The sequence below is a fragment of the Carassius auratus genome, chromosome 41, assembly GCF_003368295.1.
Source record: "Carassius auratus strain Wakin chromosome 41, ASM336829v1, whole genome shotgun sequence".
Taxonomy (NCBI): Eukaryota; Metazoa; Chordata; class Actinopteri; order Cypriniformes; family Cyprinidae; genus Carassius; species Carassius auratus.
In genome coordinates, this window is record NC_039283.1 from 6530550 (window position 1) to 6556558 (window position 26009).

At 35.5% G+C, this 26009-nt stretch overlaps 1 protein-coding gene across 2 annotated transcripts in view; it reads left to right on the plus strand.

The window, feature by feature from the left end:
• The window catches only part of LOC113059953 (ephrin type-B receptor 5-like), a 52700-nt gene extending 27408 nt beyond the window's left edge, over positions 1-25292 (plus strand). Inside the window, exons 1-19 of one of the 2 annotated variants that reach the window (XM_026228672.1) lie at positions 1461-1484; positions 1687-1751; positions 3146-3418; positions 6954-7117; positions 7336-7631; positions 15017-15172; positions 15575-15846; positions 16658-16739; positions 17584-17708; positions 18822-18984; positions 19993-20107; positions 20239-20294; positions 20631-20747; positions 20879-21126; positions 21339-21557; positions 21743-21892; positions 22930-23114; positions 23200-23355; positions 24518-25292. In XM_026228672.1, coding sequence (XP_026084457.1) covers positions 1689-1751; positions 3146-3418; positions 6954-7117; positions 7336-7631; positions 15017-15172; positions 15575-15846; positions 16658-16739; positions 17584-17708; positions 18822-18984; positions 19993-20107; positions 20239-20294; positions 20631-20747; positions 20879-21126; positions 21339-21557; positions 21743-21892; positions 22930-23114; positions 23200-23355; positions 24518-24623 — 2946 coding nt within the window. In that variant the 5' untranslated portion in view covers positions 1461-1484; positions 1687-1688 and the 3' untranslated portion in view covers positions 24624-25292. Of the gene's footprint in view, positions 1-1460; positions 1485-1686; positions 1752-3145; positions 3419-6953; positions 7118-7335; positions 7632-15016; positions 15173-15574; positions 15847-16657; positions 16740-17583; positions 17709-18821; positions 18985-19992; positions 20108-20238; positions 20295-20630; positions 20748-20878; positions 21127-21338; positions 21558-21742; positions 21893-22929; positions 23115-23199; positions 23356-24517 lie in introns of those variants that run through there. The other variant, XM_026228671.1, reaches the window with a different exon arrangement.
• Positions 25293-26009: the final 717 nt, after the last annotated feature.

Here is a 26009-nt window from a genome sequence, read left to right on the forward strand (position 1 = left end):
GGCCGCGCTCAGTTCTCCTCCCCCCTCAGCACACGGACTGAGGAGAGGAAAGCCATTTTCATGGCTCATTTGGAAACTTTCATTTTCGTTGTTTTCTTTTCTTTTCTTTACTAAGTTTATTCAACTATTCGCCTCTCCACACAATGAAGACGAATTCTGGAACATTGTTTGTTGAACCTTTCAAATACCGCGCGAAGATGAACGAACACCTCTTTGCAACAAAGGAACACGTGACTCCACGCTCACGCCAAGATCCAGCGCAGCTTGCGCGCGCGTCACACGGCCTCCGGCCCACGAGCGCAGTTTTCAAAGGACCACGTGACATCACACGTGCGTCGCCGGTACCACGCTCACCCACTGGGCCATGCAAGTATCGTTTTCTATGGAGATTTAAATGCTGCTTTAAAGTGTTGCTATTATTTGATTCGTTGTTGGTTCCACTAAGGTTTACTGACTGATTTTCATACCTGAGCTCATTCTGTGATCTCTCTCGCTTTCTACACTTCTCTCTCTCTCTCTCTCTCTCTCGCTCTCTCTCTCTCTCTCTCTCTCTCTCTATTATTTGGATTCCGTTATGTCTGGTAAATGTTTATTGTCTGTATTTTCGTACGCATATTTACTCTGTGTGATTTGTAGTTTGATGTATTACTAGTTGAATTATTAAAAACCCATATATAAAATGATTGGCCTGGACTCCACCCCACTCACATTACGAGTCACTGAAATGTTCTGATCTTTAGCTACAAGCTCTAAATTTAGAAACTAAATTTATCATAAGGATAGGATAATATTTTCATGGCCAGAGAATACTTTTCCTTGAATTATAAGGCGTGATAACTTTATTGAAAATTGATAGGTCTATAGTGGTGTGCTGGACATACCACGGTTTGATCTGCAATAATTTACAGTAAGAGATATCACAATAATTGATATGAAGAATGTAATATTGACATATTAATGAGTAAATTACAGTGCCCTGTGATTAGTATTGGTATTGGCAATTGAGCTTTTTTTCATAATCAATAAAATTAAATGTAACTGTCATCTGAGATATATATTAATCAAATTCTTGATTAATTATTCAAATTCCCTATATATCATTTGAGTTAATTACTATGTAAAACTCATTTTTGTTACACAAACTAGATAGTTCAGATTGGAGTGTAAATATCTGTTTCAGCGAGGTCGTATAAGTGAGACATTTGTCATGTCAAATCAGGTCCTTGCTTGAAATCAGTGGCCGGTTAAATGTAGATTAGTCTTGTTTTGTTTTGTGTTTGCTCCGTTTGGTTGGATCAGCATCTGACTTGAAGCAGTGCATGGCGGTCACCACGTCACTGTGATGTATGCCATCGAAGCACCGTGAGAGCGATTCGAGAGCATCCGGCTGACTCATTCTGCACACCTTCTTCAGATCAGCCACAAGCTCTGATGATGACACAGCTGTTTCACGATTGGCCAGATTCGCAGATGACAACAGTCTCGTGTGTGACATCTTCAGTTCTGCTAATGCTCACAAATGCACGCTTTTACAAGAGCGAAAATTAGTTTTCATGTAAAGTCAATGTTACATTGCGATCCTCTCAAAAAATGTCTATGCTGATAACAGCCCTGTTGCAATCTAAATAAAGTAATGATGGAAATAATTACTCTCTGTACATTTCTGTCCTTTCCTGTCTTTCTCAGTAATGCTGCTGGACACTACAGAGTCCACCGCTGAACTTGGCTGGACAACGTATCCTGACACAGGGGTAAGATTCTTGTTTTAGATTAGAAACAGTGCACGTTCACTGATGCTTCTTTGAATTTAAAACATAAGGATCACTATTTAGAATATTCTGATGTGTCTGATTGTGTGTGTGTGTGTGTGTGTGTGTGTGTGTGCGTGCGTGCGTGCATGTGTGTGTCTGTGTGTGCAACATATCGATGACCTCTTCCTTTGTATTTGTTGTTTTGGCTGTCCTATTGTTTGTGTTTACTTCCTGTTTTAATTCTGCCTATCCAAAAGGACAGAAAATGGAGCATATTAAACCCTCCTTCCCTCAGTTCCTTCATCCACTTACGTGTGTATTTGCTGTCAGTTCGACCGTGATATCTGCTGTCTCTGTGGCCCTGGGCAGCGTAGAGTCTCTGACCTACTGACAAGAACTAGAAATCCTTTACTTCCTGTCCCAGCTTCTCTTGCCAGACCTCAGTTTCTTTCTCTCTCTCTCTTTCTGTCTGTCACTTGGTCTGCATACATATCTTTGTTAATCGATCCATCTGTGCTTTTCTGAATTTCTCCCCCCTCTCCTTCACTCATCTTCTCATTCTCTCAAGCTGTCCGCCCCGTCTTGTTTTCTTCCCGCTCAGTCCCATTTCTTGCTTTCGTTCCCTTTCAGTTCTCTAAATGAATGTTTTCATTCCTCCAGCAGTCTTTTCATGTTAAGTTTTTGATGCTGTATTTCTCTCCATCTCTGTCTGTTTGTGTTTATTTTCTTCATCCTCCGTCTCTCTCTGTTTCTCAGCATGTGAGTCAGTGAGGGTGTGTGTCTGGGATTTCTGTATTGTGTGTTTGAGAGATTTGGGGTTTGTCTAGGATTTTCATCTTAAATCACCTGAAAAAGCGGGAAAGGGCAGGGCGGTTCTTTGATCCAAACTGTGTCATTTCACAAAAACTAAAAAAAAATTGTTTTTTTCAAAGCGATGTGGGATTATTATCTCTGGGTCCCAAATACAGACAATAGCTTTCCTAACATAGTGTTTGTTTGTTTGTTTGTTTGTTTAATATTCATTTATATTTACTTTTTTTTTTAAGTGAGGTCCAGAAGTCCTTTTTTAAATTGAATTCAAATTTTAAGTTAAACTGGAAATAAACAAAAGATTAAAAAATTTATTATTTTAAAATGTATTATGTGTGTGTCTGTATATACATATAAATATATATTTATTATTATATTATTAATTTTTTTTCAATACATATTTTACATTATTTAATAAAGATTTTAATAGCATTTTTAAATTAAAATGTAATTAAACTAGAAAAATTCAAAAGGGATCAGACTTCTGGGCTTCATTGTATATATTCAAGCATCTTGGTGAACATTTTGTGCAGTGTTCATGCCTCAGGCTCATTTTTATTCTCCAACATTGTTCCACCTCTCAGTGGGATGAGGTGAGCGTGTTAGATGACAAGGGGAGACTCATGCGTACATTTGAAGTCTGCAACGTCAATCAGAACCCTCGTCTCCAAGACAACTGGTTGGCCACGCCCTTCCTGTACCGGCAGTCAGCTCCACGGATCTTTGTGACACTGCGTTTCTCAGTTCGTGACTGTGCCAGTCTACGCTCCCCCTCCCCGACATGCAGGGAGACCCTGACCCTGTACTACAAGCAGGCTGACTCCCAGAGAGAGCTGGAGAGAACCTGGGCAGCTGAGGTGAGTGACCAGGGATTAACTCAAACCACAGGCTTTAATGAGATTAAAGAAGGATTGAGAAATTTGTACTAAGCCCAATGGTATAAGGGTCAAAGACATATTATTATTATTTTTTTTTTTCTGTGGCTTATTTTTTTTTTCCAAAAAAAATGAAAAATGCAGTTCACACATACATTTACTTGAATATGCATCTTCTGTTATTTTCTATGAGCATGCTTTTTTCATTTTCAAAAGTTATAATATACATTTTTGAAAACCTTTCAAGCCGAAGTCTACTGGTGTGAACAAAAAACAGACATAAACCAACCAACACTGGAGAAAAAAAAAAGAAAAAACGAATATTTCATAGAGAGGACTGCTGTCAAAATCTTCTTAAATTAACAGATAATTTGACCTTTAATGGCAAGACAGATTTAATTCAAGTTGTAAAATGTCATGTTGTGCAGCTCCACAAAATGCATTGATATTAATGAAATACATTACCACTTTAAATTTGGATCTGTGCTTTTTAAAAAATGTTTTTGAAAGAAGTCTCACCAAGGCTGCATTTATTCAATCAAAAATACACAAAAAAACAGTACTACAGTGAAATATTTTCCCATTTAAAACTACTGTTTCTATTTTAAACATCAAGCTGAATTTTCAGCACCTATTACTCCAGTCTTCAGTGTCACATGATCCTTAGAAATAATTCTAATGTGCTGATTTTCTCAAGTAACATTTCTTATTATAATCAATGTTGAAAACAGCTCAGCTGCTTATTATTTTTGTAGAAACTGTGATCCTTTTTCCTACATCCTTTGATGAAATAATAAAAATAAAAATAAAAACAGGTAAAGACTTTACTGTCATTTTTTAATTAATCAATCACAGATCAAATTAATTTCTTTAAAAAAAAAAGAAAATGTTAAAATCATATGAAACCAACACTAATAGAAAATCGAATGGCCAGAAAATAAATATTAATATATAATATGACCTGAGATGATGAATGGACTTTTTCATGTTAGTATTACCTCCCAAAAACATAGATCACTACAGAAACGATCATGTCTCCTGTCCCGCACAAGTACAACCATATGGCTAGGAGACATCTTGAGGTCATATCTATAGCATTCAGTGTGCACAACTTCAGACTAGCATCCTAAAACTAACATGAGTGTGTTAGCCTGTTATCAAATGCTGGTTTGTTGGAAACCTTGACCTACACCCACACACAGACATCATATGAAGGATTTTGGCAGCATTCAGTCTTGTAGCATTCTGTTTGGTTTGACTGACTAAGACATACTTGGAATATTTGTTATGATGCAGCAATCCATGGGATTCGCTTTTAAAGAAAATAAGACCCTCGTTGTCTTTGAGTGACTGAACTGTATATTGTATGAACTACACTTCCCCAGATGCTTCACTCGGCAGAAAAGATGAAACCTACATGATGCCTCTGACATGTGCCTGCAGGCTCCCACTAAAAAATATATTCATGTAAAATATTAAAGCGTGAAGTGTATCTTTCATTGCATAATTCAAATTAAATACTAATTTCACTATTATTATTTTTTAATTGTTCAATTAACAATGTGTATAGCCGCACCATTGGATATATATCTTTAGACATTTCTGGGCAGGATCGCCTCAAGGGATGTATATCTTACAAGTGCAATTTCCTGGTCGTGTTTGTTAGAGGAAAACACACAGTCTGGTTTTTACGACTCTCTTATGTGGAGCCTCGGCGGTTTGTGTGGCTTATGACTCCTCGGGGGAGAAGATAGTGCTAAAAACAAAAAATAAAAGCTGTTGTTATCTCTCGGGAACTGAGATGTGGTCCATCATCATGTAAATCAAATACTTTTCTTTTAGTTTTGCAGGTCTCGCAACATCTCTGTTATGTAAAGCCCTTGTCAAAGCCTTTGTAGTTAATCTTTTAAATGCAATGCCGCCACACTAAAAATAGCTCCTTGAAGGAATACATTTTCCTGAAACTGAAATTCTGTCATTATTTAATCACCCTCATGTAGCTCCGAACCTGTTTATTCTGTGAAAGACCAGAGTTTCCATGTTACAGGGACACATCTGATGGCATTTTGTTTGAAGATTTCACTAGAATTGATAGCGGGCAACTGCAGGAAAGCGCTAGATTGGAGCTTGTGTCCAATTAACAGCTGCAATACACATTCAGCATTAAAAATTATCAAATTACAGTTATAAGTGATCAAATTATATATAAACTACCGTTTAAAGTTTGGGGTCAGTAAGATTTTTTTTTATGTTTTTGAGTTATCCTCAGCAAGTCTGCATTTATTTTGTCAGAAATACTGTAAAAACTGTAATTATTGTTAAAATATAACTTGTTTATATAAATATATTATAAAAGTTAAATGAATTTTCAGCAGACATTGTAAATGCCAAATGCCAAAACCAAATCCTGTTCTTTTTAATGCTGCTACTAACATCTTTTTTGTGCATTTAACATACTATATAAACACTACAACCATTCCACAAATATTTCACAGAAAAAAATGATAATATCCTGAAAACAAAAAAAAAACAAAAAATGCAGTATTCTACGTTTTCCATGCACAGACATTTCTTTCAACCATAAAACACTACAAAATGCAATGCAATGTGTATTTTAAGAAAGAAAAACAAGAAATTTCCTTCATAATAACAAAGTACATTGGGTCATATTTTTATGGATTTTTTCTTACAAATATAGTTAAAATTAAAATAGTTTTTTACACTGTTAAATTAGTTCTGAAGAAACATGTCTTATTAATAATGTTGAGTACAGTTGTGCTGCTTGAAAAAAGGAAACCGTGATTGTAAGATATGCATGCATATACAGCAGTTAGAAATTGAAACTGCTGTTTCTAATCATAAAGAATAAGAGACGAAGGGCCGTTGAATCATTAGAGAAGATGTGAAGTGGCTACACCTCGGGTGTGTGTTATTTTCAAATAATTCAACAGACGGGAATCAATTATTCCACTTATACAACTGTTACCACACCTCACAACATTGTTTAGATTATGTATTTTAGACATACGTCAGTTTTTTGTCCCAAAACGCTCCAGTGAGTAGGATACGTATTATTTTGTTTTGCAAAAACATGGAAATAATTTGTCTTTTTAATCTTGTTGTTTACTATATTTGCCTGATCAAGTGTCGGTATGGGTTTTGGGTATTTTGCTGTTTTAGGCTTTAAGGACATTTGAAATAACTGAAATCAATTGGTGAAGTGATCTGGACATGTTATGCGGTCAAGACCTGCCTGGAACTACACTTTAGCCATGCGTTTCCCTGAAAATAATTGCACCCCTTAGAACATTCGTCATCCAACCAGATTCAAGCATTCAGCACCCCCTATTTGAACTGTTTTTAATGTTTCTATGAAGCAAGGACAAGCAGTGCATGCACATTCTTCAAAATGTGTCAGAATTATCATTTCTGTGTGATCTCTCCCTAAACATGACAGACATATTCATCATTAGCATGAAAGCTGTTGTCTCTACGGATCTGTCTTTCTCTGCTCTAGCCTTCCAGCGGAGAGACGAGAGAAGGCTGGGTGAAGATCGACACCATCGCAGCAGACAAGAGTTTCAGTCGTGTGGAGCCAAGTCTACCTCACCAGTACAAACCTGAGAACGCCCGACGCATCAACATCAAAACCCGCAGTTTTGCTCCTCTCACACACAAAGGGTACGATGACCTTTTGCCCTTTCCCTGTCTCCCCAAAACCCCTGATGAATGACGGTCATTGTGTACAGATGAAATGAGGATCCATCTGAATGTGGTCGAAAACAACAAAAAGCAAACAACAGTTATTAGTCTGTGTGGTCTCAACAGATGTTTTGCTGGCTACTGTCTCTTTTCATTACTCTCTTTTTGTCTTTCTTCTTTTCTTCTCTTTTTTTCAGGTTTGTTTTAGCAATAGTAGACAGCGGAGCTTGCGTGTCACTTATGGGTGTTTCCATATTTTATCGTCGCTGTCCAGCAGCCAGTCGTTTCCTGGCCTTCTACCCAGCCACGCCCTCTGGGGCGGAGCCAACATCTCTAGTGCCGGTGACTGGCACCTGTGTACCCCATAGCCAATCACAGGGTGGGACTGCACCAAGAATGCACTGTAACACAGAAGGCGAATGGCTGGTTCCTGTTGGAGGATGCATGTGTGATGCCGGATATGAGCCCAATCATAATTACTCGGCCTGTTTAGGTGAGTAAACAAACATGTATTCTAATGGTGGGAATTTTGATTCATTTCAGTGATTCAAATTATTGTATCCAGTCACCAAAGAAACTTGTTCAAATTTGTTCACTGAATAATTCAGTGACTGGATGTGAGCCTTATCTTGATAGCTTGGCTTGATTAGGTCAGTTAACAAAACGTTGCTGTATTATGATGGGGATTTTGATAAATACAAGTGACTCAAATGTTGTTGCTTTTATTTATTTATTTAAAATATTTTTTCAGATTCATGAACTGATTCATTCATTCAGTGACGTCGTTAACATCAGTAGGTGGTGACAAATCAATAAATAGATATTTATTTTCAGTCACTGAATCATTTCTGAATCTGAATTTTACAAAAGTACTGAAGGATAGTGAATCAAAAACAAACAAACAAATGTTCACAATCTTTATTAATATTTTCTTACAGTAATAGTAAGAGACTCTAGCAAGAGAATTTAAGTATTATAAGTTTTACACAACAAATGACTACAAAAATGATTTTCAAATTTAGCCAATTTAATATTCTATAAAATTATTATATAAGTGCTTTTTATTTACGGTAATCTCAACATGATTATTTGTATATATATATATATATATATATATTTGTACTGCCAATAATTTATTTGTTCTGTCACATTACTGTTTAGGTAAATTGATAAAAGCTGAAAGGTAACAATCAATAGTAACTAAAGCACCTTCAATTTACAGTGTTCATTATACATTCACCTAGTTTAGCCTAATGCTGGAAAAAAAAATATTAACATGTTATTTCTCAACAACTTATATACAATCAGTGTGCTTATTTTTAGCGATTTTATTTCAGTGCAGTTTGTTTAGCTTTAATATTGTGTCAGTATAGGTGGAGCCCATTTATACGATCTTGCTGGGACCCCACAAACCCACCGGCTGGTCCTGAGCTCATCACATTTACATGATCCTCTAACGTTTGACAAATACTTCTAACCAGCAATCCCCTTTCACTCACCTTATCATTTCAATGTGCGTGCATCATCGTTGTGTCAGTTATCTTTGAATCAGAACTCCGCAGGCTTCCTGTCATGCTAATTATAAATGGAATTTGATGGACAGAAAATGACACACGGTGTATTCAGGCAAGCGAGAAGACGCCCGTAAACACAGATCTAATTAAAGACACAAAAGACATGTGCTGCATTGCATGCACTGTTTTGTGAATGCAAGTTACAAATTTGTGTCCATGTGTCGGGTAACGTTTGTCCTCATTTGGAAAAATATTAGTTAAATAATATTTCTTAGGAGGAAAACTTAAAATGTTTTCTGTTATGGTTATGTTAGGGAAGTTAAAGTTAAATACTTGACTAAATAATAATTGATCAAAAGTGACAGTTAAAAAAATTGTATATTGATATATACATTTTCTTGATAAATCATTTTTCTAAATTATTCAAAAAAAATGTATCAAGAAATTTTGAAACAAAAAAGTATGACTATGTTCAAAAATATTAACCAGCATAACTGTTTTCAACATTATTATTTTTTAATAAGAAAAGTTTCTTGAGCTCCAAATCAACATATTAGAATGATCTGAAGGATCACGTGACGCTGAAGACTGGAGGAATGACAGCTGGAAATTAAGCTTTAAAATATATTTCAATAGAAACAGTTGTTTTAATTTGTAATAATATTTTACAATGTTAACACAGCCTTGGTGAGCATAAGGGACTTCAAAAATGCTACAACCTCAATTTTTTTAACGATAGTGTAGATTTATAATCTAAACAAATTACTGCAGCTGTCTTTCATATATTGAAAAGGAATGTCTCAGGGGAGTTGGTCTGTGATATTTATCATTATCTTTATATATAAGCAATACACATATTTGTGGTCAGGTTATGATTCATTATGCTGTGCCTGAAATTAACTACATTGTGGCATCCAGTACCTGTGTGCATGTCGTAATTTTTCTTGTTTCTTTGTCAGCATTATTATGCATCTCTGTGGATATTTTGTCTTTTTTTTTTTGTCTGTTGGCTGACAGAGGAGAAACTAAAAGGGAAAGAATTTGAGGAATGTTTTTGCACCAAGTTAATTTTCTGTTTATCCGAGCAATGGTGGGAATGAGGTCAGAGAGGAGGAGAGATAGAGATGAAACAGAAGTGGAGGAGAGCTGAAAGGGGTTAAACTCTGGGGGCGATGCGAGTAAATCAGACAAGAAGTTTTGGGATATCTTGAAAAGTAGAGTGGTGGGGAGACGGAGAGAGAGTGGGATAAGAGAGGGATGTGACACATTTAGGTCACGCTGATGTTATGGCCATTCAGCTGAACAAGTGACAGAAACCTCAGGGAAGAGGAAAGGGAAGGACATAGTGGTGGACACAAGTTAAAGACTGGAGCACAGAGATCATGGAGTTCATGCTAGATGGACAGATGGAGTCGTGTGTAACACGTTTTATTTTGAGCGCAGCAGTTTTGATCTGTTATGTGATGCATTTTCTTGAATATATATATATATAATGTGTTTTAAAGAAGTCGCTTCTGTTCATCAAGGCTGCATTTATTTAACCAAAAATACCAAAAAATACAGTAAAATTGTAAAATTGTATTATCATTTAAAATAATGGTTTTCTTATTATGCTTTAAAATATAATTTATTTCTGTAATGCAAAGCTTGTCTGGAATCAATGTTGGAATCAGTTGTGCTGCTTATATATATATATATATATATATATATTCCAAAGACATAGTTGCATTATTGAAATGCTAAGAAAACACTTAAAATTAAAATGGTTATTGTAAATAAAGAGGTCAAATGCTGCTTTGCCTCTCAATTTTCTGTGTAATTTTTAGTTAGATTTTAGTTAGAACTTTTATTAGAATTTCCTTTAAGCATAAACCTCACACCTTTTTATTAACTTATTTTATATAAAAACATTATCCTATTATGCATTTTTGCTGTCTGGTCAAGAGTAGCTTTCAATTGCTTTCCAATTGCCAAAATGAATGAATATCTTAATTAAAGCTGCTAAAAAAAATCATTATTGAATTATGAAGATTAAACACTAAAATATTAAATAAGCCTTTTCAATGCTACAGGTGAATTTGGGCATCACGTTGTAACGTCCAGTATAACGTTATATGAAGTATACGTATACATTAATATACTTATTAAGTTAGTATACTTATTACTTAATCTGTTATCAAGATTAAGTAAATGATGATGACAAATGTAATTTAAATGTAAAAAAAATAAAAATAATAAACTGTAGTAATATTTTCAGGACAAATGTGTAGATATTAGATTTGAGACTAGTATGGGCGAGTTGTTCCCTAAAGAGCAAGTCTCAAAGGCCCACAGACATGTTCTTCTGCTTTGACCTCAGTTGTCCTTCAAGATTCTGGTCGATGAAGCATGACTGAGCAGATGAAACCATTAAACCTGCTCATCCACACATGAAAACTAACTTTGCATAGTGGACCGCTGAACGTGCATCTATTCATCCACTTGTGTCTAATATCAAATGTCATTTACAGAATCTTCCAGATTCTGGGCAGGCATATAAATAACCTTTTTTGTTAGATGCAGTGGTGTTTTTGTAGGCGGAATGACTCATTCCCACTTTTGACATACTAATAAACTAAATCTCAGGCCTGAATGTATGATTTGATGTATTATTTATATCCACCATGTTGCTAAGGCCATTCAAATAGCATAAAAATGGTGTATTCAGAGACATTTTAACTTGCATTTTGATCAGTGCAGTTTTTTGTGATTTCTCTGGAAAGGATGAAACCAAAATGTAACTGGTGACCACAGGGGTGTTTATAATTTGCTGAGAGTTTCCTTGTGTTACAGACATTATATTGGCACTATTACTATGAATACATTCTTGTTGATAGTAGAATAGTAGAAGATTGCCTATTCATTCATTTTCACAAGCTGCTCCAGTGCACATTGAATGTTTTATTTTTAATGTTTTGTGAGGGGAAATCCCTGCCAAAGGAGTTGGCAATATGTGTTTTTTTCTATGTAAGCATGATTTATTTTTTATCTTACTCAAATCATGTGCTATTAAACGAGTGTCCGCTACAGATGGGCCATCCAGGAGCTGTCAGTCACTAGTTTAGCTGTTCCTGATCTAATGAACAGAAAACGAGAGTATTGTGTAATGCCAGGAGCCAGCAGTGCATTACAAGCAAATAATATCACATTAAATGGAATAATTATGTAGATTAATTAGAGAGAAATGTATTTCCTTGGGTGGTTTCTACATGAGATATACACAGAGAGAAAGAGAACGAGAGCGAGACAGAGTCCTGAATATGAAGTGCATACCTTTTTCTGTCCTGATTTTGAAGTTGTGTGTGAGTCACTGTGTTTGTTGTTTGTGTGTTCATGCGCTTATGTGTGTTTGTGCATCTGTGCTTTAGTCAGAATGCTGCAAGCCAAATAAAGAGAATGAGAGCAACCAGAGGAAGAGAGAAAGAGAGAGAGAGAGAAAGAGAGAGAGAGAGAAATTGGGTCAGCGATCTAAATACCAAGTACGATGTCAACGGCAAATTATACACTTCACCGAGGTCTCCCGCGCTCGCTGCCCATTTGCTTTTACATTTTCCCTTCATCTGCATCTTTTTCGATGTCTCTTTCACTTCTTCTCTGAATGCAACTAATTTAATTTTTCATCAGTTTTGTATTTCTATGAGCCGTGGTCTATTTAAACATGAACAGCCCCTCCCCCACCAATGCCTTTAGTTTAATTCTCTCTTGATTTATCAAACACACACATAAACCAGCTCAAAACAGCATGCACTCAGTAAACTGATAATATAATATAATATAATATAATATAATATAATATAATATAATATAATATAATAATTGGAGGGAGAAAAAACATATATATATATATATAAACACACACACACTCTCTCTCACACACACACACACACACACACACACACACACACACACACACGTACACACAATATAGTATAAATATAAAAATATGATGTTTTAAAATATTTTGTATTGTTACATTATGAAGTTATATTTGATTGTTTAGTCAAATATATTTATATATATATAGTTTTTTTCTGGTAAAGGAGCATATACTTGGGATACATATCAGAATCGGATTGTTTTTATATTATATCAGACATTATAAATATTAGCAAGGATGCGTTAAAATAAAAGTAGTTAAAAGTAATATATAATTATAGAACTAATCAATTTATAATTATATATTTCATAACATGTATCATTCAAGTCATTTACAATATTAGAAAAGATTTCTATTTTAAATTAGTTCTGTTTTTTAAGCTTTCTATTCATCCAAGAATCATGAAATAAAATACATCACAATTTAAAATGTTGAGCAGCACAGCTGTTCACAATTTTTTCTAAATTGATAATAAGAAATAGTTAGTTTATTGTAATATTATTGCACAAGATTATTGTTTGTACTGTATTTTAATCATATCTGTGTGTGTGTGTGTCTATGTGTGTGTGTGTGTGTGTGTGTGTGTGTACGTATACAGTACAAGATTATGATCTAATTTGATAGAAAAATGAATAGAATGTGATACATTTGTAAAAGGATCATTCTAGGATCAGCTTGAGTTATCTGGCAGCATCCAAGCCACACAGTTTGCCGTGTGATGGAGAAGGACAGGCTGTGAACAACATTATTAAATATTTCAAACATTTACTGCCTCCACAGTCATTTCAGTCTCCTGACAACTCTAAACCCTTCATTCTCAACATTGCTTATAGCAGATTTCCTCAAGAAGAGCATTTTGTCATTGTTCTCGATATGACAGTCTATGGATATGACACATAAAGCTAACACATAGCAAATGACTGTATTTTTACTCTAACCCCAGACATGCATGTCATAAAAACAACTTTTGTGTCTTCTGATCAGCAACTGTATCACATTGATGCCATCTCATTAATAAGATAAGAAATCTGGGCCAGTTATTAAATGTGTTAATTATTTTTATGAGGAAACTAGATGCCTTTTGGCTAAATAGTGGCCGCTAGAAAAGGAAATGAGACACTGATCGAACAGGGAGTGTGAACAGAAGAACGAGACATTTAGAAAAGTGTAGGAGTTGTCTGAGGAGTGAAGAAGTTTTGTAGCTAAAGCATGTCTTTTGTCACAGCTAGTGTTGAATACATTGGATAATAATCCAACCACATGAAAGATAGATGGACAATGCTCACTTTCTTTTCTCTCACTTTGCCCATCTTTCATTCGCTCCTTCTCACTTCTCACAGTAGTGTTAAGAAGCAAATATCAAATCTGACAGACAAGCAAGAACATAAAAATCCTTTTTAGCTTTCTGAAAACTTAAATCTCTTTCTTCCCTCTCTCTCTATCTGCCATTGAAGTGCTTTTAATGTGTTATAGGAGTCTGAGCTGTCTACTCACTTGAGGGCGGAGAACTTTAAGGCTGACAAGAATGAAACAGCAACCCTTAACTCCATCAACTGTAATTATGTTAAAGCGCTACAGTGTCACAGGATTTCTGTGACAAAGCACTTCAGCAGATCACAGCATTCCTGTCACAAGTGTCAGAATACAAGCTCTTCTGTGGCTCAGCAGTTATATTGTTTGATAAGCATGATTCACTTAGACATTTCAGTGTGGGTTATCCAAACATATTGATTCCCCAACGTACCTCATATTGCATTTGTTGTGATTTGTTCTGTAACCACACAGTTGAAAGGATGGAGTTTGTTGCTGAGCTTCAAGCTGTGTAGCAATCGATCTCCGATGAAAGGTTGACATGTTTCGCAGCTGCCGAGCATATCATTATATCCAAATGCAAGAATCCAATAAGGCAGTGTTTTCTTGCAAATGACTCAAATTAATAGCCAATCAGAAATCTCAGTGTCATAACAATTATATCACTGGGTGGTGAGTGGGTCTGACAGCTTGATATCGATGTCTTTTATTTATGTGCCATGATACAAAACTAGAAACGATTTCCCACAGGATTACATTCTGTCAGGATAACAACAATCAAGCCGAGCGAATTCACTCCAACAATGTTTTTGCTCTTTGTTTTCTCAGTAATTAAACATCTGACTAAATAAATCAAGTGCCTGAGAGAACAGTAAGACTTGCTAATTAAATTTGCACCCACTGATTGAGTGTGTTTTTAAAACATTTTTTTTTTTCAGTTCTCTTCTGCAACAGTTTACGTTTCAATCGCCAGTCACTGAATCCAGTTGGATCGTTACATTCCCCTTCTGTACTCGGCATCCCGTTCCTGGTGTAATTGACAGAATTCCAAAGCAGGAATCTGAGACTTTCCAAACAGCTTGAGTGCATCTTGTGCCATAATTATCGTTTTTTTTTTCTTTTCTCTCCTTTCAATAGCGTGCTCGATGGGGTCCTATAAACCAGTAGCGGGCTCAGTTTCATGCACAGAGTGCCCAGCTAACAGCAGAACCAGTTCAGAAGGGTCTAAACTTTGCGAATGTCGGAGTGGTTACTATCGCGCGCACACCGATGCCAACACCACCGCCTGCACAAGTAAGAGCACAACTAGCTATTTATAAGATAATAAGACAATGGACAAACAATCATTGTAAATATACTATCAGAAAAACATGGCCTTAGGCATACATCAGCTTGTCACTGGGGCAGTACCCTTAAATGGACAACTTTGTTACTCCTATAATTCACACTAATTAATTCATAATTCATTTACTAATGAAACTGACACATAAAATGAATGACATTTTTAAAAACTTTTGAAAAGATTTTCCTTTTCTTTATTATGGACACATTTGCCATCAACCCACATATTAACCAAATCCCTCCAAGGTTTAAATTTGTGTTCTCATTCTAGTTTATAGAGGCTAATCATTAGACGGTTTAGGAGCTGGTGAGTGCTAATGGTGTTTGTGAATGACCTCAGGTGTTCTTTCTCAGGCCCTCCATCAGCACCGGTGTCTCTGTCATGGGAGTATGAGAGTTCGGAGGGTGGGGTGTCGTTGCGCTGGAGACCTCCTGCAGACATGGGGGGACGAAGTGAAGTGTGGTATGGGGTGGTGTGTCGAATCTGCCCCTCTGCCACCGACACGCCACCAAGCGTGTGTTCCTGGTGTGGAGATACTGTCACTTTTTCCCCCTCTCAAACTGGCTTAAAGCAGACAAGGGTCACCCTCAAAAACCTGCTTACTAGGGTCACCTACCTCATACAGGTAACCACTTTGTTCAGATAGAGTCTCATAGTGGAATAACATTATAGAATAAAAGGATTCAGTTGTTGGAAAAAAAAGTGTTTCACAGTGAATATTTTACATACTGAAGAAAAGAGAGCATCATATAAAAGAGACTGTGGCAAGTTGTCACAAGAGGAAACTGTTGTTTGATAAATGTATTCATTTATATTAATTTATATAAATAATATATAACCCTCTGTCTCTCTCTCTCTATAAATATATATATATATATATATATATATATATATATATATATATATATATATATATATATATATATATATATATATATATATATATATATATATATATATATTCTGGCATAATTTTACTAGCGATAGACTATGTTTAACACGCTATCAAGAACAATAAGATACATTCGATGTGAAATTATGACAATATAAATATATTAATATGCGATTAATCATGATTAATTAGAGAAAAAGTCTTTCCACGCTATTGATGGTTGTGTGTTAAAATAGGTCAATTAAATTACTCTTTCTTGACTTTTTTTTCCATTTTGGAATACACAAATGCAGCCTTTTTGAGCATAGAAAGTTTTTTTTTTTTTACTTTTTTTTTTACTTTTTTCTAGAATTTTTTTTACCAAACCCAAATTTGAACAGTAGTGTAACTTCCCATACAGGAACCTACCCTGAGAAATTTTTGTAAAGTGAAAAGTGTGATAACCAGCCCTGGTCTCTGCTCCCATACGATGCTCATTATTATACTTTAATGCAGCTTATGTGCATGGAAGAGCATAGCTGCAATATAAGCTCTGGTTTTACAGGTTCAAGCAATAAATGAAGTGTCGACGCTCAGCCCTTTTCCACCTCAGTTCGCCAGCATCAACTTCACCACCAGCCAGTCAGGTACAAGAAAAGCAAATGTATCCTGGGACTATCCGCAGTATGTGTTTGCACCAAACTGTTTGCTCAGTGTATCTATGTCTTTCTGCGTCTGTCTCCTGCCATCACTGTCTAGTCGTCCTCCACGCCTGTCTTTCCGCTTCCTCTCCCCTCGAGTCTGTCCATCCATCTCTCTCTTCCGTTCATAATTTTTCTTCATCTGCTATCTGGACCCAGGTGGCTTTGGGTCACGATATACTGTCATTTCATATAATGGTCAAGAAAGCAACATGAGAGACGGAGAGAGAGATGGAGAATGGAGGGTGGATAATCAATGTGGCAGCCCACAGAAACTTTGGAAAAGGCGCAATTCAGACACCCCCCCCCCCCCCTCTCTCTCTCACTGTCTCTCTCTCTCTCCCTTCTATCTTTAGCAGTAAATCAATCTCAGATGGATTCTGCAGATATATGACTAGTTTATATAACTCCCATTATTTAAGCTTGGTGTGCTGCTGATTGAACAGGATAGAGTCACCTATCCATGTGCTTCCTCATGACTAATTAACAGACAGAGACATCAGTTGAGATGAAGGGGGTCAGGGGGCTCGCAAGAGGAGAATGATTAACTCATGACCTCATTTACACCGATGAGATTTCAGCAATGTCTAACTAACCGTCAAGCATGCACCAAAGCATAATGCAAATGTCTTATTTAGGTCTACATGAGAATCCAAGCGTGTATTGTAGTTCTTAACATTAACAAAAATCTAAGCATTTGTTGTGGTTTTAAATATCTAAAAGTAGTTTCTTATTGTGAAGTTATGAGCCCCCGTGTGGTCACACGTATAATTACATGTTTGTGTCTCAGTGCCTTCTGAGGTGCCCATGCTGCACCAGTTGAACAGAGTTCATGACTCCATCACACTGTCCTGGCCTCAGCCTGACCGGCCCAACGGGGACATCCTGGAATACCAGCTCCGGTACCACGACAAGGTCATTACTGTTATTTATGCTCAATATAAAAGCAGGGGTGTCAAACTCAGCTCCTGGAGGGCCATAGTTCTGCTCCAACACGTCCCCTTCCTTTAGATTTCAAGTAGTAGGTCTACTGCTTCAAGTGTTTAATTAGAGCTGGAGCGAAACTCTCTTTCACATTCCTAAAAATCTTTTTTGTTAATTGGGTGAGAAACTACCAGTGTTGTTATTATGAACCAAAGCTAAATTAATTAAACATATTTATTTATTTATTTATTTTGTAATTGCAATGAAGCTAAATTAAAATGTAATAATTAGCTGAAACACTTGCACTCAAAACACTTAAACATTTCAAATCAACTGAAACAAGTTTAAGTTAAAGTATTCCAATAATACTATATAAAACAATACTACAACATCATAACCAATATGATGGTGAGTAAATGCATTTCATTTTTAGATGAGCTATCCGTTTATAATTGCACAAAAAAGTGTGAAAAGGAAATTCCTTTTTTTAAATGACTAATGATCTTATTGTTAACTACGGATATTAAACTATTAAAATAGTATTAAATATATATTTTTTATTGAAATAAAGCTGAAATAAAATATAAATATTAGATGAACTTACACAAGCGTTTTAAAGTTACCTTCGCAACTAGCAAAAACAGGGTTAAGTACTAAAAGTACTTTAACTCAAATTAAATAGAATAAAAAAATTGCTAAATAGAAAAATAATAATAATAAAATGACAAAACCACATAATAAAATTACTAAAATGTAAACTAAAATGAACATGAAAACAAGTACTATAACAGAGTATAAATAATAACACTGGAAATGGCATGAGAGTAAATAATGATGTAATTTTCTAAATAAAATATTTAAAAAAAAATGACAAAAGTACATAAAAAATTACTAAAACATGATCAAGAATTAAAATGAAAACAAAAATGCTGATAGTATAGAAATAGTACTGCAATAGCACTGGGAACAACTTGAGTAAACGATGACATAATTTCCCTTTTTTAGGTGAACTGTCCCTTTACATCAATATAAAACACTGTGTAATCATTGTGGAAACGGATATTGTCTCGTCATCACAGAGATGGTGCTTTGTCTCTCTGGCAGGGGTCTGATGAGGACAGTGCTATGAGCGTGTTCAGTGAAACCAACACAGTGACAGTTGGAGGTCTGATTCCAGGCTCCATCTACGCCTTCCAGATCCGTGCCCGAAATGAGAGAGGCTACGGACCCTACAGCCACACCGTTTACTTCAGCACTCTAGCAATGGGTAGGCCAAAAAATCTCACACATAATTAATCATTCTAGCCAACATATTCATATTCATAGGCTATTAAGTTCAGTTTCTTTACATTTTCAGTTTTAGGTATAATAAGAGATGCAATTTCTCTTTACTAATGCTTCAGTACCAAATGCTACTTGTTCAGTAAGCAAAGGACATATGCATTATGTAAATATACCCTTATTCAGAGATTTCCAACTTTTTTGTCAGACAAACTCCGACAAATTATTTGCTTTAAGTATCCCCACAAAATGAACAAATTTTGCAACATCCTCTTGTGTAATTAAATTGTTTTTTTTTTTTTTTTTTTTTTTTTTTTTAATATTTTGACAATACTGTACAAATGTGGTCAGTTTATTGTTGTTGTTGTTGTTGTTTTTAAGAAATTACGGTAGCACTTTATTTTACAGTATGTGTACTTACAGTGTATTTATCTAAGAAAGTTCTGGCAATACAAGGTAACTCGATGGGGTAGGGTTAGGTTTAGGGGTAGGCTCAGGGTTAGTACCTAGTTATTATATAATTATTGTAACTACTATGATAAGTACATAGTATGTACATAGGATGCACTGAATTGGTCAAAAGTGACAGTGAAGACTTAAATTCAGACAAATAATTTATAACTTACAGTTTCTACAAAAATTTTAAGCAGCACAAATATTTTCAACATTCATAATAATAACAAAAGTTTTTTGAGCACCAAATCAGCATATTAGAATGATTTCTGAAGCATCATGTGACTCTGAAGACTGGAGTAATGATACTAAAAAAATCAGCTTTGCCATCACACGTACACACTTTTATTTGAAATTGTAAAAATACTTCACATATTACTGTTTTTATGTTATGTTTTATTAAATAAGTGCACCTTTGGTGAGCTAAAGATACTTTCAAAAAGCATACCGATCTCAAATTCTGAACAGTTGTGTGCATATAATATTTTTATTGTCAAATTATTTCATTTAATTTGTTATTGCCATTTTTTTCACTTTGTAGAGGAACAGTCAAAGCAGATTCAGAATCGCCTGCCTCTTATGATTGGATCAGTAATGGGCGGAGCAGCATTTCTATTGGTTGTGATCGCGATCATTATTGTGTTTGTGTTTCGAAGGTATGTACATCAGAACTCTTCATCTCAGCTATTATGTAATGTATATAGATAACAGAGAGACCTGTTTATTGCATGTAAAAGAATAAAAGAGCATCACTGTTATTGTGTCTTTGTCACCTTTTTTCCACTAGTAAAAGGAGAGAAAGCCCTTACAGCGACAGACTTCAGAGATACATCAGCAACAGAGGTGAACTGAGTGCATATTTGTCTACATTTCTCCAACAGTCACTACATGTACATTATATTTTCTTCTTCTAAAGCGGGCTGTATTCAGACTACTTAGTAATTATTGCTTATATGTAATAACTATGATTCAGTAAAGTACTATGTCTACACCGCAATTAAAAGGGGTTTGTGAGAATTTTGCTATTTTGACAAAGGATGATAAATGTGCCGTGTCAGTAGTTTCTGACTGTGGTGTACATATTTGTGGTTTTACTTTATTCCGCCTGAAATCTTGAGCTGCATGTCTGTGACAGAACCAGTCATTAGGTGGTCTGTGTGGATTTTGTTTTTCATTCAGGTGGGGTGAAATATTACGTGGACCCCTCCACTTATGAAGACCCCAGTGAGGCAGTCAAAGAGTTTGCACGAGAAATCGAGCCTGCTCACATAAAGATCGAAGAGGTCATTGGTGCTGGTTAGTACATGTGTTGAACGTTTGTCACTGTTTCAGAGGCAGGATAACATTAGCTTGACACAAAGTGTATGAATCAGATTTAAAAAAAGAATAATAATAAAATACTGTAATGATTGGATTTCTCTTTCTAGCTCAGTTTGGGGAGGTGTCCCGTGGCCGGTACAGGCCATTAGGTCGTAGAGAGATGCTGGTCGCGGTCAAGACTTTGCGTTGGGGAGTGACAGACCGTGAGAAGAACGTGTTTCTCAGTGAGGCCGGGGTACTTGGCCAGTTTGACCACCCTAATGTACTGAAACTGGAAGGTGTGATCACTCGCACCCCTCCTGAACGCATTATCACAGAGTTTATGGAAAACGGCCCCCTGGATGCCTTTCTCAGAGTAAGAACAAAATACATGATGTTAAGTTCTATTAAATTATCTATCTATCTATCTATCTATCTATCTATATATATATATATATAAATGAAATAAATATTATTCTTTATTGTATTATTATGTATTATTTTAAAAAGAACCAGGTGAAAGTTAAGTTGAATTATCACAGTTTTTGGAGAATGGCTTTGTAAGCTTTTTTTTGTTGTTTTTTGAAGGAAAACGAGGATCAGTTCAGCGTCTTGCAGCTGGTAGGAATGGTGAGAGGTGTTGGAGCCGGAATGCGATATCTTTCCGAGAGGAATTTTGTCCATCGTGACCTCGCTGCCCGGAACGTTCTGGTGAATTCAAACCTGGTTTGTAAGGTGTCTGACTTCGGCCTTTCCCGTTTAATGAGGGGTCTGGACCACAACATGCCCACCTACACTGCGTCACTGGTGCGTTATAGGAAGATTTCTGAAAATGTAAAAACGCTGCTCGTGTTTAAATGGATGTATGTCAATTCATTTTATTTTTTAAGTTCTTTTCATTCTTACTCTGATGAGATTTGTTTGAGGCCTGGACATCTTTGTTAATTTGTGTCATCATTGCGTTTGATTGAATGATTCCCTCTGTCTTTCAGGGCAGTAAGATCCCTGTGCGGTGGACAGCTCCTGAAGCTTTCCAGCATCGTAAATTCAGTTCAGCGAGTGACGTCTGGAGTTTTGGGATACTCATGTGGGAGGTCATGTCATATGGAGAACGTCCATACTGGGACATGAGTAACCAAGAGGTGAGCATTATTCATTTTACAGCCACACGTGCTTTACATCCCATGCAGTCAAGAAGCAATTAAATTAACCTAATGTACTCTAGAGGGAGCTGTTAGAATGTTTTATGCTTAGTTGCATAAACAAAGCACAATAAAGTTCAGTGTAGTAAGCAATGTGTTTGAAACTTGCTGCTTGGGATTTCAAGTTTGCAGCTGCACTTTAAGAGTGTGACATTTATCAGGTTTTAGAGTATTTTTAAGAGAAGTTTCTCTCTAAAAGTTTCGAGTTTCTAGCCAGCAGCTAGAAATGTCATGACTTCAGTGAGTATGTGTTCACATGTTGACTAAATAGTACATTAAACTGCATATTTTTCGGCTGCTATGAATCTGCAAGTATCTTTCCCATTCTTTTTCTTCCTAGGGATTTCAAAGAATGATTCAATAAAGAGCTCTAAGACATGAACCAAGTCAACCAGCACAAAGACTTTGATGTGCACCAAAAAGAGTATTTTTGAACATTTATTAACCAAAATCATGTGAAGTGAATGATGCAATCCAGTAAAAAAAAAACGTCCTCTTTTTTTTTCTTTTAATTTCTGTTTTTCAGTTCCTTTTTCCTCCAAATCTCTTTTCCAGTCTCTGCTTTAGTATTTCTCTGACTCATACATTTAAACACTTCACTAAGATACAAACATACACATGTACACACTGTAATTTAAATACGAATCCCTTAAATTATCATTCCGCTTGTGTACAAAAATAAGATACTACCGAAATTGTGATGATTTACAGCATGGTAACCATAACAACATTCTGGCATCTTGCATAATTTATATTGGCTTTTTTTTTTTTTTTTACCACAGTTATATTACAGCATCCAAAGACATGTTATGTTCTGCAAATGCAACTAAATCACGGCCGACAGAGGGGTTGTGTTTCGTAGATGCTTGAGTGATTGAAGAAGGCTGTAGAATGTGTTTGTATCTTAGCTGCAGTGTGTACTTGGCAGTGCATGTGTCATCTCTCTTCCCTAATTATCCTCTCACTCTTTTTTCTAGGTGATGAAGGCAGTGGTTGATCAGTACCGTTTACCTGCTCCAAACGGTTGTCCTCCAGCTCTTCACTCTCTGATGCTCCAGTGCTGGCAGGCCAACAGACAGGACAGGCCAGCATTTGATTCTCTTCTGTCGTCCCTCGACCGACTCATACGCCACCCTGCCTCCCTAAAGGCAGAACACAGCCGGTGAGTTAATTAAAACTACATTTACCACATTATATTAACAGCTAATATTGTGTTTGATCTTTTCAAATATTCTCCTCTCTCTTAGTCCCAGCCAGCCACTCTTAAGCCCCACCCCTACTGACCTCTCAACAGTGACAACAGTCGGTGATTGGCTGACAGCTCTAAAGATGGACCGGTATAAAGATGCGTTTGAGAGAGCACAGTACCACAGTCTGGAGGGAGTGAGCATGCTCACAATGGAGTAAGTTAAAACACACTTTTCACAGTGGTTTGTCCAACATATACATATGTCACAGAAGAATTTCTTTCTTTTTCAAAAACAAATACAAATTCTTGCCACGGACTCATTCCTGCCACAACCTTAAATGATGTATTGTGTTGTTTAATAGCATTCTCTAATCTAATGGACAACTGTGATGTTTTTGGAATGAAATAGCCAACTTTTTTTTCCCTGCCATGGCTAATTTCATTAGCTAGCATTTTATACATTGGAAATACTTTGTAAATATTTTCAGACTTCTTGAATAATTTGACATTTTCTTTCTTTCTTTCTTTCTTTTTTTTTTTTTACACAATTGCATCTCATATTTCATACCTGCTGTCTCTTTAGTAAACAAGTACATCAATTATTTCTCAAGAAGCCTCTTATGGTCACCAAGGCTGCATTTGTTTGAACAGAAATACATAAAAAACAGTAATATTGTGAAATATTATTGACATTTTGTGAATACTGTGATATATATATATATATATATATATATATATATATATATATATATATATATATATATTAATTCTAAGATGAATAGAAAGTTATAAAGAACAGCATTTGTATTTATATTTATTTTTTTATTTTATATATCTATTTTTATATATATATATATATATATATATATATATATATATATATATATATATATATATATATATATTCCTGTGATGCAAATCTCTTCAGTGTCACGTAATCCTACTTAAATCATTCTAATATTCTGATTTGAAAAAAAAAAAAATTATTATTATCAATGTTGTGCTGCCTAATATTTTTGTGAAAACTATAATAATTTTTGTAAGTTTCTTAAATAAATATAAAGTTCAATGGGAACAGCATTTATTTCAAGTAGATCTTCAAGAATGTGCCCAACCTTTAAGCAGTAGCGTATAGATTTATGTAGACATATAAAATAAATGTAGAATTATTGGTTTGCTTTTATTTCGTTCTTTGTTTAGATTTGTTTTAAAATGTAAGGAGTTGTATCTCCCTACACGTAGAGTGTAGGGCACCCATTTGGCCAGCAGCGGCCCTGCTAACCAATACGATTTATCTATTTCAGTTGAAGAAATGTGCATTTACAAACATATTTCTGTGTGAGTGCAGTGATTATAATGCATCGCTTTTCTCTCAGGGATGTTCAGGCTCTAGGAGTGAATCTGCTCGGCCATCAGCGGAAGATCGTAAATGCAGCTAAACAGCTTAGGACACACCTCACTCAGGGACATGTGGAGGTCTGATGCTTCCCACCTTGTGTTGACACAGCAGTGCATGCTGGGAGAGCTAGTCCACAGCCTGTCGCAGCCCACAAGAACAATGGAATAGAGATGAGGATGACAAAAAGAGCCTTGAGTGAAGAGGAAGAGTTTTATTATGAGTTATTTGCTCATCTGTCCCACCCTTTCTTACTGAACTGTTGTCTTCTATATTCTTCTTTCACTTATTCCCTCCTTCAGTGTTGCACTACCTCTCACTTTTTTATCAGTTTATTAATTACTGGCATTCAGGATGATCTTGAGCCTTAAGAACACTCCTTCACAATCAGTTGCAAGGACAATCAGAGACTTTAAACGAACAGTAACTGACTGTTATGTCTTTGTTGGCACGTGTGGTCAAGGGCACTAGATGTTTTAGTTTTAACTACACAACCAAACAACATATTGAACAATAAACTGAACAAAAACCACCACAAATACACTGCCAAAAGTCCTGTTTCTAATCAGTATTTTGTCTTGTTTTCCAGTAAAAAATATCTAAATTATGCTCAGAGCTTATCAGGTTTGTTTAAGAATGTATAAATATTGTTTTCAGAAAATACACGCTACCATTCAAAGGTTTGGGCTCAGAGAGATTCAAATGTTTTTGAAAGAAGTCTCAAGGCTGCATCGATTTGATTAAAAATAGTAATATTGTGAAATATAATTACAATTTAAAATAAAAGCTGGATTTTCTGCATCATTACTCAAGTCTTCAGAGTCACATGATCCTTCAGAAATCATTTTAGTTGGTTGATTTGGTAATCAAGAAACATTTATTATTATTATCAATGTTGAAAACAGTTATGATGCCTAGTATTTTTGTTAAAACTTTGTTTTTTTCCCAATATATTTGGATGAATAAAAAGTTCAAAAGAAGAACATTAATTTAATATATATATATGATAAAAAAAATTGTAACAATTTAAAATTCTTTGCTTTTGAGTATTAAAAAAGTATTTATTTATTAAAAAAAAAAATATTACTGGCCCTAACTTTAAAAATAATAAATACATCATAAAATGCAATTTTGCTTTTTGGGTACTTTTTTGTTGTTATATTGATGTTATTTTCTACTGGAAAACAAGACTCAAATAATTAACATAACAATATTTTTGCACTATTCTTTATGTACAGATTTATGAAGTATTGTATAATACAATGCTTACGGCGGAGACTCACATGGTGAAGTTTTTTGCATTTTGTGAGTTTCAATCGTACATTGCAGCCACGATAGTTCACTGCTTACCTGTGACTGAGACCTGTGATGTTCCATCATCTCACCTGTGACCATCACTTCACATACAAAACACATCTATGCTACTATGAGCCAGTTTCCCTCCACCGATCCTAGTCCTGTCCACTAGCAGT